This window comes from Perognathus longimembris, chromosome 5, assembly GCF_023159225.1.
Source record: "Perognathus longimembris pacificus isolate PPM17 chromosome 5, ASM2315922v1, whole genome shotgun sequence".
Lineage (NCBI taxonomy): Eukaryota > Metazoa > Chordata > Mammalia > Rodentia > Heteromyidae > Perognathus > Perognathus longimembris.
In genome coordinates, this window is record NC_063165.1 from 52612843 (window position 1) to 52630754 (window position 17912).

Below are 17912 nucleotides of genomic sequence, written 5' to 3' on the forward strand. Positions count from 1 at the left end.
CATTAAGATTTTATTTATGCTGACTTGTTAATGTGTAAGCCTATGACCCAGTTACAGCTAAGTTTGAGATGTTCCATGGTAAGGGTTGTGGTTCTTCCCTCCCATCCCCCATATGGTTTTCCAGATTTTTGTTACATCAGCCTTTGTTCATTAAGTTATCTTATCCCTGTTGACAGTTCTAGGGCTGAAGATGTAGTACATATAGCTCAGTGATTGAGCACTTGCCTAGCAGGTGCAAGGCCCTGTATCCTAGTATTGATTTAAAAAATATTTAATTGTCAAAGTGAAGTATATTGCTTCTTCTGTTTGGTTGTTTTGAATAAAATAAAGACCAGAAAAAAAAGTGAAGTATAGAGGGGTTACAGTTTCATCTGTAATACAGTGAGTACATTTCTTATCCAACTTGTTACCTCTTCCCTCATTTTTCCCCTGCCTCCCCCCTCCCCATTTCCCTCTCCCTGTACAGTTGGTTAACACCATAAGGTTTTGTAAGTATTACTGGTACATTGGTTTGACATTTTAAGAAAGAAAAAAGAGAAGAGCACGGTTTCCCATGGCATGTTGAAAATAACTACAACAGTGATATACAGTTGTTTTTATAACTTGAAGTTCATTTTGCTTAGGATCATCTTATGTGTTCATACTGGCATAGCTCTTAAGCTATTGTAATCTTCTAGGACTGTCCTAGATGTGTAGTAATTATTCCCTATGAGGCGAGACATAGAGTCCATGTTTTCTAGGGTCTGGCTTACTTCACTTAGTATGATTTTTTCCCAAGTCTTTCCATTTCCTTATGAATGGGCGGTGTCATTTTTTTTCTGATAGAGGCATAGAATTCCATTGTGTATATATGTACCACATTTTCTTGATCCACTCATCTACTGAGGGGTATCTGGGTTGGTTCCATATTTTAGCAATGACAATTTGTGCTGTGATGAACATAGTTGACTTTAGTGTTGTCTTGTGGCATGGAGGTTCCTCAAAAGGCTAAACAGAGCTCCCCAAGGACCCAGCAGCCTCACTTTTGGGATCTACCCAAAAGATTACGACTTAGTATTGATTTTTTAAAAGGATAAGAAAAACTATGAATTGAACTTATGTGTAGGTTATTTCTGGGCTCCATTCTGCTTCATTGATCTTTTAGCTATTTTTATGCTTGCTAGACAGTCACTCTATACCCCATGAGCCATGCCCTAGAACTTTTTAGCATTAGCTACTTTTTAGATAAGGTGTCTCATTTTGCTGGACTGATCTCAGGCTGTTATTTTCCTATCTACCCCCATTCACATAATTGGGACACAGGCAAGAGTTACTACACTCAACTTATTTTTTGAGATGGCCCTCACTGACTTTTTGCTCAGACTGGACTTGAATCACAGCCTTTCCAATCAGCATCTCCCAAGTAGCTGTGATTAGAAGTATGTATCTCCACCACTGATGTTTTTTTTTTTTCCTGTTCATCTTACTCTGCTTCAGACTAAGAATGAATTATTCTGTAAGTTATTAAAATACCTGGAATTTCCATGGAAAGTCCTATGAAACTTAGCCATATTCCAAGCCATCCCTGTTAAGTATCAGATATCATTTAAATGGGACAAAGATTAGTTCTTATTTCTAAACCTAGCACTATACAACATTTACTTGAATTTCAAACATAGGACATTTAAATACACAGTCATCCCAAATGAATAACCCTTAAGTTAGAGTGTGAGGCAGTTTTGGAGTTTTCATTTGTGATGCTTCAATATATTGGACTAAAACATATCTATAGTGGATGGAGGGGAATTTATACTACATGTTTAGGTTACCTGCTGAAGCTTGAATTACAATGAAGGAAATTGGTTGTCTTTTTGTTCGAGTATTCTATTTCAACATTAAAGGAGATTTGATTTTTTTTATAAATAGTTCATTTTTGAGACTAAAATTGGCTTAAATTTGATTTTAGGTTCTTTTTTAAATGCTTATGTATTTGATGGTCTTCAATAAGAAGAAATTTTGGTACTATTAGAACTAAGTACTGGTGAAATAATGTATTTATAGAACTACTATCAATTATTTTCTTTGTTTACTTTTCTAATCACTCAATGTTACATTTTGTCTTTTAGATATTGTTTGACCAAACTCAGAGATCGATTAAGGCACAGCTTCAAAATTTTGTTAAAGAGTAAGTCAATTACAGTGAAGAGGAAAGTAAAGTGATTGGTTCATGATGTCATCTGGGAATTGGTATTTTTTTAAATTATGGGCCATGAATATCTGAACATATTGGGTTTCTTTGTTTTACTTTGTGATATGTACATTGCATTTCTTCCTAAATTCTTTTGTAAGGGAATCAGAGTTCATGCCTTTCTTTGAATCCTTTATAATTCATACCATGATCAAGTATTCAAATATCTAGCTAGAGTTTTTAGGGTTGTTAGGTTTAATAAGTGTTTTCTGAAATACACACAAAAATCTATTGGCCTTTTGAAATTAAACCCAAAGGTAGTTGAAATACTGTTAGGTATCATAGTTGCAACTAAGTTTTGTCTAGTCTCAATATATTACTTTCTGTGAAGAGATGATAGCTTAAAAGAATGACTCATGGAAATGCCTATGTTTTGTTACTGTGAACCTTTTGTGTCAGATTCATCATGTTCTGTATGTGACATAGAAGTGAGTTAGATTTTTAAAAAGTTTGAGCTTTCAAATGAGGCAAATTCTCTTTTTCACATTAGTAATTTTGTTTTTTCTATGGTAATTACAACTAAATACACAAAACTGAAGAAAATTTTGTTGTGCTATGTTATTAGAGATAAATTAGACATGTTATAAAACTATTAGTGACAGATCTTAACAACATAATGTATTGTTGTTTTCAGTGCTGAGCATTAAAGTCAGGGCCTCACATATACTAGGCAAGCATTCTACCACTGAGCTGCACCTTTAGCCTAGTAGATTAGAATTTCTCCTGAATATTGAGTTTCATAGATTGATTTAGAGGTGGTGTGTGTGTGTGTGTGTGTGTGTGTGTGTGTGTGTGTGTGTGTGTGTGTTTTAAGACATTTTGTTTCTACCCTTCTACCCATTAATTTCCTCTGAGAAGATATGGATATTGTTCCCTTCCCTTTGTTCTCCTTTCTTTCCCTCTTTCCTTCCCTCCTCCTTCCTCTCATCTTTTTCCTCTCTTCCCCCTTCCTCTGTACTCAGGCTTGAGCTCAATACCTCAAGCTCAAGGCATTGAGCTTGCTTGGCTTTGTTGCTCATGGCTAGTTCTCTGCCATGTGAGCCATACCTCCATTGTACCATTTTTCTGGTTGAGATGGAAACTTAGACTTTTCTGCCTCAGGTGACTTTTAACGTTGATCATCCAATTTCTCAGCCTACTTAAATAGCTAAGATTAAAATCCTGAACCAATGGTACCTGACTAATATTGTTTCTCAAAGTATAGTCTGTAGACTAGCCATAGAAGTAAGATCAAAGGTGTGTCTACAAGGCCTCTCAAATCTTTTGAAACTTGTCCTGGGACTTCCTGGTATTTTCATAATGTACAGAATGACTTCATTCACAATTTGAAATAGAGTGAGATGAACAGGAAGAAAGATCAACACTCAATAAATTGTAATCTTTGGGATAATGCCTTGGAATTTGCATTTTATACAAGTGTTCAAATGGTGATGGTACTTAAATATGTCATCTTTAGAAAAAATAACTTATTTGTTCTATTAGTTTGATTATTTATTTACATTTTAGCTTACATAGATTTAAATAATGAAATGTTAACTCACTGTGTCAGGATTTCTATATGCAGATTGATCATCCCTAAGACAAAAAATAAGAAATCTAAAATACTCCAACTCTGAAACATGAAACTTTTTGAGCTCTTGGGTTTGATTTTTGGATTTTGGAGTACATAGCCAGAATTCTAAATAAATATGACCAAATCCAGACAAAAACTCCATAATCTGTCCAGGTGTATCAGATAAGGTGTTTTTAACCTGTAATTGAAAAATAATTTCAGTTGAGAGAGTTAGTAAATATCATTGCTCAGGAAAACAAATAACCAGACACATGTTAGAATTCTGAGGTTATTTTACCAAAATTTTCAAAGATTCCCCTCCCCCCTTTTTTTTAGAGATCTTAGAAAATTCAAAGATGCCAAAAAGCAGTTTGAAAAAGTCAGTGAAGAAAAAGAAAATGCATTAGTAAAAAATGCCCAAGTACAAAGAAACAAACAACATGAAGTTGAAGAAGCCACAAACATTCTGACAGCAACAAGAAAATGTTTTCGACACATAGCTCTGGACTATGTCCTTCAGGTATATTACATGTTTGAAATACTATTGCTATACATATGGTTACTCAAAAAATAATACTATTTCTTTGACTTTAAAAGATAATGTTTTGTTTTGTTTTTGGGAGACAGAATCTTGCTATATTATATAGCCTAGGTTGTACTCAAACTTGAGATCCTCTTTCCTTAGCCTCCCCAGTGCTGGATTACAGATGCACACTACCATGTTCAGTGGAATACCTGATGTTTTGTGGGAAAAAGCCATTCGTCTGGTTTTTGTGTGTTGTGTGTGTGTGTGTGTCTGTACACACACTTAGGGCAGATATGTGGACATACATGGCTTTGATTAATCTCTGTTTTCCTTCTTGTGATAGGCATCCAACCAAGAGACTTGTATATGCTAGGCAAGTGCTCTCCCGTTTTGCTCATGGGTAAAGTTCCCTTTAGGTGGCTCTGATTTTGACCAGGCAAACACTCCAGCTTGGTTGCAGAACCACTCTTCTTTTTACGTAATTGTAACTTTTCTCATTTTTAAGTTGCAGTACTTTATTTTATGGGGTTGCTATTTCCATTTGATTACTGTTTGGCTACTAGACTCATGGTGTTATCTTTTACTGACAATCGTGAAAAATAATTTTTAATTATAAGTGATAACATCTTTATATAGACTTCTTTTGACACATTAAAAAATACTATTGAAGGGTAGAACTAGAGTTTGAACTTAGGACCTCATGCTTGCTTGCTAGGCAAATGTTGTACATCATGAGCCACACTTCCAGTACAACCCATGTACCCCCCTATGTTTCAACTCCTTATGTATGCTAAGCAAGTACCTTACTACGAGCTATATTCTGAGCCCTTGTGAGTATTTCTTTATAGTAGAAATATAAGGCTCAATGTTATTACCAAATGAAATCTATTTCTAGAAATAGTGTTCTGGTGTTTTACCAGAAGGTACTGCTTTTTCTTTTTGTCCAGTATGTAATTGAAACTAGTGTGAATGTGATAGATCTCCAAAGGAATTTGAAACTCATGATAAATGAAGGTATAACATTTTATTTCAAATGCATATGATGTGTTTTTATGTATTCTGCATTTAGATATTAAAAGGCTTAAAACTTAGGGAATTGTCTTTTCTGAATCTTATTTACAAAACAACAGTGTTATCTCAGAGATTGTGGACCAACTTTCCCTTTCTCTCTGTCCCACTCTCCTTTCCTCTTTTCCTTCTCTTCTTCCTTTCCTCCTTCTACTCTCCTCCCTTCCTCCCCTGCCCCCCGCCCTTGTGCAGGTTTTGAAGCTTGAACTCAGTGCCATTCTCACTCTACTTTTTTTCCTCAGGTCTCACATTCTACTGCTTTAGCTACACCTCTGCTTCTGGCTTTTTGCTGATTAATTGCTGATAAGAGTCTCAGGGACTTTTTTGGCTTTGAAATGAGATCCTCAGATAGCAGTCTCCTGTGTAGCTAAGATGAATCTTGCTTTTAAAAGTCTACTAGTAACTCTGCAGAAATTATGATTAAAAACTACTTAGGTAACTTTACAAAATAGTAGAATATGGGTCTGGAAATGTGGCTTAGTGGTAGGGTGCTTGCCTAAGCTTGCATGAAGCCCTGGGTTCCATTCTTCAGTACCACAATTAACAGAAAAAGCCAGAAATGGTACTGTGGCTTAAGTGGTAGAAGTGCTAGCCTTGAGCAAAAGAGCTCAGGGGCAGTGCTCAGGCGCTGAGTTCAATTCCCACAATGGCCACAATAAAACAACACAAAAGATGGAAACACTTTTAAGATTTTTTTATTATTTAATAATATGGTATTTGCAACCTTTGCTTTTTAAAGATCATTTGATGTTAATGTTCGAATTCTCAAAACTGAGTAGGGTGTGAAACAGATGCATAAAGAAAGTAATGGTCAAAGACACATCATTTAGATTTATATTGGTCTGTTTTTTATTTCTAGTCAGTACTTTACAACTATAAGATAGAGAATCTAGTGGCATGGACATAATAAAAAGATATCTGTAATCTTTTGACAGTATTGGCAAAGAGTTTATGATGGTTTTTATGTATAAACATTTTTTCATTAAGCTGATAAGTGATTACTAACAAAAATGTTGAGAATGCATTTTTTAGAGATGAGAGGGAGCCTATAAAAGGCTATTTTTTAATTTATTGAGTTTTTTTAGTAAGTTTAATTAAAACACTTAGCAACTATTATTTTACTTAACAAATATTTATTGAGTGCTTACTATGTTTGCTTGGGGACTGGAGCTGAGAAAAAGGCAACCTTGATCTTTGGCACTCAGGCTATAGGGAATAATTAGAAAACATAAGGTAGTTATAAATGTTGTGAGTAAACTAAGTGGGTATGATACTGCATTAATACCTTCGTGAGGAGGTGATATTGAAGGGGAGACCTGATTAAGTGAGAATAGCCTCATGCATAACAAAGTATAAGCTAACAGCTAGTACAACGGCACTAAGGGGAAGTCATGGCTAGAGCACAGAAAGAGAAGTAATAGAAAACTAGGTCAGAGAGAGGGAAGAGCCACATTGTAGTGAACCTTGCTGGTCATTGTAGGTAGTTAAGAGGGGTTTTGACTAGAGATATATGTAGTTAAGAGGGACTTAAACTAGAGAAATGATTTTCTTTACATATCATAAATATCACTCTGGTACCTGTGTTGAGAATGTGTTGTAGAGAGTCAGAAGGGAAGCAAAGTCTAGTTCATATCCTGTTACAGCAGTCCAGAAAAGATATGATGGTGGTCAATTAATGAGAATTTGTATTTAGGCTGTATGTTGAATCTTAATGTACATGCAGATGAGGAAGGTGGACAAAAGACATGTACTCCTTTAGAGTTCAACATTGTCAGAATAATTCTATCACTACATTAAAAAATTTTAATGGACATATTTTCCTTGAGCCTCAAAATCAGTTGACAATTTCTTTGGCATGTTTCTCTTTAACTCTTTTGAGAAAAAAAAGAAAAAGGTCAAAGATGAAAAGCTTTATTTTCAAAAAAAAAAAAAGAAAAGCTTTATTTTTATTTTGTTAAAATAAAAGCCACTTAAGCAAGTTTTAGAATATTGTATTAGGAAAATGCATGAATGATTAACAAAATGTATTTTCCTTCAGATTAATGTTCTTCAATCAAAAAGAAGATCAGAAATCCTAAAATCAGTAAGATATTAACTGAAATACTTTAAAATGTTGATATGAAACTATACTTATTATAGTGGCTTGTGTGTGTGTGTGTGTGTGTGTGTGTATACACACACTCAGTTCATAATTGTTCTTCTTTTTGAGCTTTGGTTTCTCATAACTTGTCATCATGTTATGGTTGTTGTTGTGTCTACACTTAGCTCCATAAAAGCAAACTTGGTATTGGTTACATCTTTCATACATACTAGGTATCTAGTACTATTTGGCGAATAATTGAATATGATAGTTGTAAACATCTGTGAATATTTGTTTTGAAATATGTGTAAACAAAATACTATCCAGGTACTGTTGGCTCAGGCCTGTAATCCTAGCAAATTAGGACCAAGATCTGTATAAAGCACTTTCCATTTAACAAAGCAGTTTAAAAAGAACCTTTGATCTAATTTAGAGAAATAGGTATCTTACTGCTACAAATAAAATCAATATCAGACAGTTCTTTCAGTATTAACATTTAATTGTATATTTCCTTCCCATGTGAAAACTTAATAAAAATAAGTGACTTTTCTTTCATAGGCAAGTAAAATACAGAAAAATCTGGGGAAAAAACTCAACCTTTAATATCATTTTTGGAGTTATGGATTGAATATAAAGAAACTTCCGCACTGGCAAAATGTTTGCTCATTTATTATTTGTAAAAAAACAACAAAACAAACAAAACACATGATTATACATGCTCCTATTTTAGTTTGTGCTTCGTGATCTAGTAAGCTGCAGAATTTGTGAGTGGTTGAGATTTCTTGTTTATTCTTGTTTTTGTAAGTCTTACTTGCTTAGTTTTCTAAGAAGTTTCATTCAAGGAGCACAATATACCTTGAAATACCCATGATGATAGTGAGGTTGCTGAAAAATTGATTAGTTGATTAATCTTTATCGTTTCTGTCATCTAGATACAGTCTAAATTAAAATTTAGATCATTGTTAATTTAAAATTTAAATCAGCAAATTAAACCATTTAAATTTAAAACTTAAAAGAAATTTGTTATTTTATTCCAATTTTTTTGTAATTATTTAGGACATACTCAAGAAAAATGTCTCAGTTTAATTTAAAATAGATGTAACACTTGGGACTCTTGTGGAAAAAAATTAAAACATTCAATAGGATCAAATTTTCAAACATTTACCTAGGAATTTTATAATATTTTATAATTTGTCTAGGAATGGTTTTTAAATTGGTGATCTTTTTCTCCCTATTAGATGTTATCCTTTATGTATGCCCATTTGGCCTTCTTTCATCAAGGATATGATCTCTTTAGTGAACTTGGGCCCTACATGAAAGATCTTGGAGCACAGGTAATGTTGAACTGTATTTCTTGATTTTATCTTAGTTGTATTTTAAAAGAAATGTATCATGTTACCTAATTTGATATTTCATTTACTTAATAGAAATTCAGTATATAGTATATTTATGTATGAGCTAAATACGTTTACCAAAAATGATATTAATGGTAAAAATAGCCTGTATTATAGATAGTATATGAAGGAACCAAAAAGTGGGCATGGTGGCATATGTCTGTGATCCTGTTGCTCAGGAGGCTGAGATAGGATGTGATGCTTTTAATTTCGAGACTGACCAGCCAGGTCTATGTAGTAACTTTGAGGCCGGTCTGATCTATGTAGCATGACCCTGTCTCAAAATATTCCCCCGTACCCCCAGCACCCACCCCTCCCCCACTCAGGCAAAGTTTATTTTTTCAGTACATGTTGCTGAATTTTTCTAGTTTCTTACATTTGAATAATTGAGATACCACCCTAGTTTGCTTTTCATTTGATTTATAGCACATTTTTATTTTGAAAGAATTTCATTTTGTTATTTGGTAAGCAGTTTAGGACTATAGCATTTCTATGTCTTTTTGTCATTTTACACAGAGTTATTTGAGTGTTTATGTGTCTATGCCTGTGATTTTAGATTTAAACACATAGGCATACACATACACAAGAATTTTTTATGTATGAATTTTACTGTGCTCAAATTATTTTCCACATCTGAGTACCATTTTATAGTGCGGATATATTTTGAACACCGCCCCCCCCCATACTGAGAATTGGACCTAGTACTCTACTATATCAGTGGGAACATTGATAAGCTCATTGATTGATGGGCTTTGTTGATTTAATAATGTCCATTTTTAGGTGTTTTTTTCTTCCCCCCAAGGTGGTTTATTTTTTTGAGGCATGAGGCATAGGAATGAAGGATGAAAAATAGAATTAAGGAAATGAGATAAATGTAAGAGTGGATTGGGAATTATGTTTACTGATCAAAAGTGTATTTACGTGTGTGTGTGTGTGTGTGTGTGTTGAGCTATTATCGAAGACATATGCTTTGATATATATGTATATATACACATACATACACATATACATGCATTTTGGGTTTTTTGGTCTCTGTTAAACTTAATCTATTAAAAGAAACCAACAAGTCACCAAACTTTAATCTCTGTGTTAAAAGACAGAAACCAGTTGAGATTATGTTTATTTACAAGTGACAAAACAGAATAGTAAGAGTTTAAGAAGGTAGAAATATAGTTCTTCTATGTAAAAATCCAAAGCACAGTATTGTGACTATTTGATTCTCAGGGCTTGCTATATATCCTTCGAGTTTGCTTCGTGGTTCAAAGCAGTTAGTAAAGCTTTCAAATTCCAACTAACAGGAAGGAGGAAAGGGGAAAGACATGTTCTGTTTCCTTAAAGATGTCTGGAAATTGTACGTATTATTTCTGTCTACATTTTAGTCACAAGGTCATACACACTTCAAGGAAACTTGGAAAATGCAGCTTTGATGCCAGAATGTAGTCTGCTAAAATATGACCTTTCTAGTAATGAGAACAAGTAGCTTTTTCTACCACTTAAGATGGGAGTTAGAGTTTTGTAGAAATGAATAGATAGGACATATAACCCATTCATGGGGGAAAGTAAGACTTTCTTAGGTGTTCTTGGCTTCCCTCACATTCTGTCAAACATTAGATTATACTCCCATCTTAAATATAATTTGTGAATCAAACTCATATTGCCCATAGTGTCTAATGGATACTATGTTCTGGCTGTAAATAGTTAATTAGAATTTCTATTAGAAATTGGGTTAGTAGATAATAGAATGTAAAACTCAGGAGTGATACTCATTTCTTGTTGTTATTGGGAGATTGGGTCTTCTTAAGTGATCCTCTTGCCTTGATGCTGGGGATATAGGCATGTGTCTGCACCCAGCTCATGATTTTTAAAACTATCTTTCATTTGGTTAATTTTTTTTCGACCTTTATATTTGATTGTAACAGCCAACTTGAAGACTTGAAGCCTCTTGAGTGTTAGGTAGTATCTGTTAATATTAACTTGTGGGAATTGACTGGTCTTACTTAGCTCAACTATCTTTTGCCATTTGAAGTTGAGAGGTATCACCTGTGTCTCTTCTTTATAATTTTGATTGTAACTATCCAGATTTGTTGAGTGAGTCAGCATGTACCTTAAGCAAGAGTCATTTTCCTTTTGCTGAGAATCATTTTCCATATTGCTGACATTCCTAAGAGAGGGCTTCCTGCCATGAATGCTTGGCACCATGACTGTTCTTGGAAACCTTTTCCCGAGAGCAGGTATGGACTTTTTCCAAGAGGGATTAATACCAGAAAGAAATATTATGTGCTTTTAAGTTTAGCCAGAAGGAGTTTTTATGCCTTACTTGCAAATATCATTTGAAAAAATGCTTTTTTTCTTTGATTTTAAAATTTCTTCCTTTCTAGTTGGATCAACTGGTTGTAGATGCAGCAAAGGAGAAAAGAGAGATGGAACAAAAACATTCCACTATTCAACAAAAGGTACATGAAGGGAAAAGTTAAAGAAGATTTATTTACATTTGGTTTAAGCAAGGTACCATTGTGTTACAACAAATCTTTCCAGTTGTTTAATTGCTTGGTACAAATAAATTTGTCTTTTTGTGGAAAGTATAATATTTTTTATATGTTAAGGTATATATTTTATTATCCTTGCAGATCAAAACATTTAAAGGCCCTGTTCTTGAACCATTTTATAAAAAAAACCTACTTTAATACTATTCATAGTTTCAATTAGGATGCCACTAATATTCTGCAAATGTATGTATATATGCTGTATGTGTCTACAAGAAAGAGAGAAAAGAGACAAATAAAAGTGAGTAATAATAGAGAAAGATGACATAAGAGATAAAAGATTGAGAGAGAGATTGATTGTGAGTGCATGTACCTTGGTGACAGTGTTACCAATTTTCGGGGTACACTCCAGAGCAACATTCCCCTTCCTTCACAGTGATGCTGAACTGTATGATTTGTTAAATTGCCCAAGGCCAACTATACTAGCTTTTGGAAATTGCCTTTAAGAATGAAATTTCAATTATTAAGCTGTTTTTTAAATTTCTTTATACTGGTAGTTGAATGTCATGTCTGAAATACAATATAATATATAAAATACAATACTATATCTTAGATAGTGAAATTTTTTGTGCAATAATTTTTTTTTGTGCCAGCTCTAGAGCTTGAACTCAGGACTTGTTTGCCTAAGGCTAGTGTGATGTCACTTGAGCCATAGCTCTACTTCTGGATTTTTGGTGATAAATTGGAGATGTGAATCTCATAGACTTTGCTGCCTGGGCTGGCTTTGAACTGTGATCCTCAGATCTAAGCCTCTAAGTAGTTAGTCATTGGCCCTTGGCTTTTTTCAGTACTTTGAAAACAAAAAGTAGAGATCATTGGAGGTTGGGTGCAATAATAGACAAGATTTGCTTACTTAAAAAAAAATCTGTTTTCTTAGTTTAAACAGTTAAGTAAACTTCTTCCTCCTCCTCCTCCTCCTCCTCTTCCTTCTCCTCCTTCCTCCTCCTCCTCCTTCCTCCTCCTTCCTCCTCCTCCTCCTCCTTCCTCTTCCTCCTTCCTCCTCCTTCTCCTCCCTCCTCCTTCTCCTCCCTCCTCCTTCTCCTCCCTCCTCCTCCTCCTTCTCCTCCTCCCTCCTCCTCCTCCTCCCTCCTCCTCCTCCCTCCTCCTCCTCCCTCCTCCTTCCTCCTCCTCCTCCCTCCTCCTCCTCCTCCTCCTTCCTCCTCCTCCTCCTCCCTCCTTCCTCCTCCTCCCTCCTACCCTCCTCCTCCTCCTTCCTCCTCCTCCCTCCTTCTTCCTCCTCCTCCTACCTCCTCCTCCTCCTTCCTCCTCCTCCCTCCTTCCTCCTCCTCCTCCCTCCTTCCTCCTCCTTCCTCTTCCTCCTCCCTCCTTCATCCTCCTCTATCCTTTGTCCTCCTCCTCCTTCCTCCTCCTCCTCCTCCTCTTCCTCCTCCTCCTCCTCCTCCTCCTCCTCCTCCTCCTCCTCCTTCCTCCTCCTCCTCCTCCTCCTCCTCCTCCTCCTTCTCCTCCTCCTCCTTTCTTCCTATCCTGGGGCTTGAATTCAGGACCTAAGCAGGACTAAGCAGGTGTCCCAGGCCCTTCTCATACTTCCCTGCAATGCCAACGTGCATTCGGGGCAGAGAAAAAAATGGTCCTAAACTCTTCTGCCTTGTGTGGATTCAAAAGGCCTCCTTCCATTATAAAACAAACTCATAGCCCTTCAAAAGCCAGTGGTGATATTTCTGGGTTTGGTTGGTTTTCATCTCTCTCACTAGCCTCAAAATTATAATCCTCTGCCTCAGCCTTCTGGGTAGCTAGGATTACACTGTGCTGGACTCTTTTTCTTTTAAAAAGTTGGACCAAGTCCAGAAGGCTGAGTTAAGGAAGTTCCTCAGTCATGCACAATACATTCTTACAAGTAGCCCTTGTAAGTCCTGTCTCTTTTGAGTATCAAAGGTGATGATCTTACCCCCCAATTCTGTTTTGTTATGTCATATAAAGAGTACTGTTCTCTTTTAGCATTTTTTCTTTAAATTCATTTTTGCACCAGGTGCTCATGACTCACGCCTGTAATCCTAGCTCCTGGGGAGGCTGAGATCTGAGGACTGCAATCTGAAGCTAGGAGAGTCCGTGACACTCTTATCTCCAATTAACCATCAAAAAGTGAAAAGGGGATCTGTAGCTCAAGTCGTAGAGCACTGGCCTTGAACAAAAAAGCTAAGGGACAGTGCCCGGGTCCTGAGTCCAAATCCTAGTACTGGCACACCCCCCAAATGCTCTTGCACATGTGTTTGTCTGTGTATGTGTGTTTTTAGTTATGCAAACAATAATATCACATGACTGGATCCTGAGCTTTCTCAAACTGGTGGCACATTTTCCCGCAGACCATTCACTCTTTCTAGTTTCTCCCCTCGATTCTCTATTCTTTCTGAGAGAGATGAGACAGGTCTTCCTCCAATGGGCAAAAAAGCATTCTTTTCAGGCTTGAAAATGTGATAGTATGTGCATTGCCTCATCCATTTGGGCTGTGGGTTGGACAGAGACACAGATGTGTAGGATGCCTTCCTTCCAACAGGCCCCAGGATCTTGACTGCAAGCCCAGCATGGAGCCACTCACCTTTGTGTTCTGAAGCCAGAGTGACAAGTCACCTCGGAAGCATCTGACAAATAACTGTATCCCCCACACCTTGTCCTCTGGGCTCTGGTTTCACAATTACCAACAGGGCTGCCCGAAGTCCTAGTCACTTGGGAAGGAAACAAACCTAGAGCAGCATTGCCCTGAAGAACCCGATCAGGCAGCTCCGGGCAGGTGCCCAGCAAGTCCTGGTGCTCACATGGAAGAGTTGGCAGTGGTCTGGCACCCTGCCTGCCACTCCTGATGCAGGGCTGGAGCGCACAGAAAGCTCTCTTTGATGTGTCAATGTGGAGCCTGGTGTTGAGACACAGCACTGGAGGTGTTTTCCAGCCATCTGACCTCATCTCGAAAGGACTGCATTCTGGCCCATGCTGGCTGAGGGCTTGCTTTCTGGAACCAGCTGTGTCATTAGCACCAACCTGCTGCCATGGGATCCATCTGGATCAGTTTTTAATGACCAATAGAACCAACAGTTATGATCAAGCTGGAGCAAATGCATTATCTCTGGTCTTCTTTCTTATAAAAAACCTAAACCAAGTGGTTTGCTTGGGAGTGATGTACCGGTAGAAGGGCAGGATATTAGGTCCAGTCTAGGCCCTCGTCTTGTAGTGCTGGCAGAGGCCAGACTCAGGGTGACTGAGAATCCAAGGGTCTGAAGCCTAGAATGTTCTTTTACTGCACTAACCTTTGCGTCAAACTTCACCACCACAGTGCTGTTAGTCCCAAGAGGCCCCTGCAGAAATCAGGTGCTCTGTAGGAAAGCGGCAGCTCCTCTTTGGGGCTATGTGGCTGAGTCAGCCTTGGCTTTGCTGCAGATGAACTGTGTGACCTTGGACAGAGACTCCAGCTTCAGCTGCCAGCTCTGGGAAATAACCATGATGTCTGCATCGAGAGCCTGAAAATACTCATACCCGTTAGGCCAAGCCTCTGACTTCTGGGAAGTGATGCTATAAAAGTAATGCAAAACTATCTGGTTACCAGTGGTTCATCCCTGTTATCTTAGTTTCTCTGGAGGCTGATATCTAAGGATTACGATTCAAAGCCAACCCAAGCAGAAAGTTGTAAGATTCTTATCTCCAATAAACTACTAAAAAAGCTGAAAATGGAGCTGTGGCTCAAGACGTAGAATGCTGTCCTTAACAACGGATGTTCAGGGACAGCACCTAGGCCCCGAGCTTAAGCCCCAGGACTCGCAGAAAAAAAAATCCAAAATGCTCAAAAATGTTCATCACCCACATCATTTGGTCTTTATGTATTATATATAGGAAGATGTTTTGAGAAACAGACATGAGAAAATATTTCTGTTATGTTAATAAAAGAGAAAAGAGGAAGGAAGGAAAGATAGAAGGAAGGGAGGGAGGGAAGGAGGGAGGAAAGAAGGAAGGGAAAGGAAAAAAATCCAACACCTCAAATCATACTTAAAATCACAAATAGAGGATTTTTGAGTATGTTTTCAATTATGTAAAAATGAATAAGTAAAGTTTTTTTTTTTTTTTTGGCCAGTCCTGGGCCTTGGACTCAGGGCCTGAGCACTGTCCCTGGCTTCTTCCCGCTCAAGGCTAGCACTCTGCCACTTGAGCCACAGCGCCGCTTCTGGCCGTTTTTCTGTATATGTGGTGCTGGGGAATCGAACCTAGGGCCTCGTGTATCCGAGGCAGGCACTCTTGCCACTAGGCTATATCCCCAGCCCAATAAGTAAAGTTTTAAAAAGAAGGAAATAGCCAAGCATTGGTAGCTTATGCTTGTAATCTTAACTACTCAGGAAGCTGAGATCTGAGGATAGTGGTTGAAAGTCAGTCAGGGCAGAAAAGCCCATGAGACTCTCCTCTCCAATTAACCATCAGAAAATCATAAGTGGAACTGTGGCTCAAACTGGTAGAGGGATAGCCTTGAACCAAAAGTTCAGGGACAGTGCCCAGGTCCTGAGTTTAAGGCCCACGACCAACAAAAAGAAAGGAAGGGAGGGCGGGAGGGCGGGAGGGAGGGAGGGAGGGAGGAAGGGAAGGAGAAAGAAAAACAAAAAATCTTCAGGGTTGTTCAAGCAGTGGGTTTATGGGTTATATTATATTTTCTTTCTTTTGTTTCCCCAAATTTTTGTTCTGTCTCTCTTGTCTTTGTATATGCACACACACACACATTCACATGTACACAAACACATATATACATCTACATAAATGTGTGCATATATATATGTATAATCTTTAGGCACACATTCACATATAAACATATACACATATATATAAATGTGTATACATATATGATGTATATGTGTGTGAGAGAGAGTCTAGGGGCTTGAACTCAGGGCCTGGGCACTGTTCTTCAGCTTTTGTGCTCCAGGCTAGCTCTGTACAATTTGAGCCACAGTTCCACTTAGTTTTTGTTTTTTTTTCTGGTTAGAGATGAGAGTCTCATGTGCTTTCCTGCCCAGGCTGGCTTTGAACCATAACCGTCAGATTTTAGTCTCCTGAGTAGCTAGGATTACAGGCATGAGCCACTGATGCCTGGCAAATATATGAGTTTTTGAGTAAGAAAAGATACCCTTAGAAAACCTTCAAGCATCAAAAAAGAATAGGTATTTTAAAACCTCACTGGCTTGCTATGGTTCTAACACTCTTCCAGCATCTGATTAATTCTCACAGCAGCCCCCAAGTGGTTGTTGGGCTTGAATCGTATTTACAAACAAGGATTGGAGGCCAGGGAGGTAGAGGACTGAGTGGAGGGGCCAGCAGGGCACCAGAGTCCCTGCAATCAAGGTGCCTGTCTCTTAGCATCACAGTGACACCACCAACCAAGGATGGGGCAGGAAAATCGTTGGACATCCTGAGAAGTGTATATTGGTGGGATGGGCCAGTACCTATCAGGAGTTGGAACAGGCCCCAGCCAGAGACAGAGGTTAAACATGGGCTACATCCATGGAGAGGTCATCTGCTGCCTGAATGACTGGGCCTTGGGCTCTGTACGGTGAGACTTAGTCTTTGAGATCACATGTGAGAGCTAAGTGACGTCAGTTTTGATGGGGAAAGCGGGAGGGGAGGTTGTAATGCCAGGGACCAGGTAGGGCACAACAGTCCATGTCATGCATTACTAGAGCTACCAGCAACCTGCCCTAGTCCAGGCCACTTCTTTACCAGGAATTATGGTGCCACGAGAAGCCCAAAGTCCCCAAAGATCATTAGTATTTCCAGTTGCCCTAACGGGCCTTCCAATGCCTTCCATTCCCTCTTGGAACCTCTGGGAAGGATAGCAGGCCTGGGGTTCTGGGTTAGGAGAGCTCAGAGCTAGGGAAGGGGCAGGAGGTCAGGGTGTGAGCACACACTTGTATAGACCTTTAGCCTCTCATCTGGCCAGGGTGCCACTGTTTTGCAATACCTTGTTCTGCTTTACTTTCCCTGATAGGACTTATCTTTTCCTGAGACTCTTGTCAGAACATCCCCAGTGCATGGACAGTGACAGTATCATGGGTGTCTCAAGAGAAGGTATCACCACGTGGTGACATCTCTGGTTAGAGGAGGGGGAGATAGCATTAGGATACCCTGAATTTGGCTGTTTGTACACTGTCCACAGGGCTGGAGTGTGCATGAAAAATGCTCTCCTCTTTTGTTAGAAGAGACAGTGTGGGGTCTCCCAGGGATGGTCTGATCCTTAGGCATGTGTCAGAAATGCTTATTTTTATTCAGTCTGAGGTATTAGGGCAAAGGGGTTGTTTCTAGGAGGAAGTTCTTCTACTCTACTACGCAACTAAGCAGAGGGTTACCTCCTCTGACTAGTTTATGGCCAGGCCATGTGCTGCACCCCGGAGCCCTCATTGTTGCTGATATATGGGGGAGCATAAGTGGCTACATTTAAGGCTTCAGAAGCTAGCAGAGGACTCTCCTACTGCCCGAAAGTGAGTGATGGATGTGTTCCATAGGCTGAGGGTGCCAGCCAGTCGAAAACCCAGGAGGGTTTAA

General features: G+C 38.3%; 1 protein-coding gene across 2 annotated transcripts in view; it reads left to right on the top strand.

Moving 5' to 3' along the window:
- Positions 1 to 17912, top strand: part of Acap2 (ArfGAP with coiled-coil, ankyrin repeat and PH domains 2) — a 115581-nt gene that overhangs the window by 48014 nt on the left and 49655 nt on the right. For both annotated transcript variants that reach the window (XM_048346907.1, XM_048346908.1), the window contains exons 5-9: positions 2106 to 2164; positions 4116 to 4299; positions 7412 to 7456; positions 8692 to 8787; positions 11226 to 11300. In XM_048346907.1, coding sequence (XP_048202864.1) covers positions 2106 to 2164; positions 4116 to 4299; positions 7412 to 7456; positions 8692 to 8787; positions 11226 to 11300 — 459 coding nt within the window. The remainder of the gene's footprint in view (positions 1 to 2105; positions 2165 to 4115; positions 4300 to 7411; positions 7457 to 8691; positions 8788 to 11225; positions 11301 to 17912) is intronic.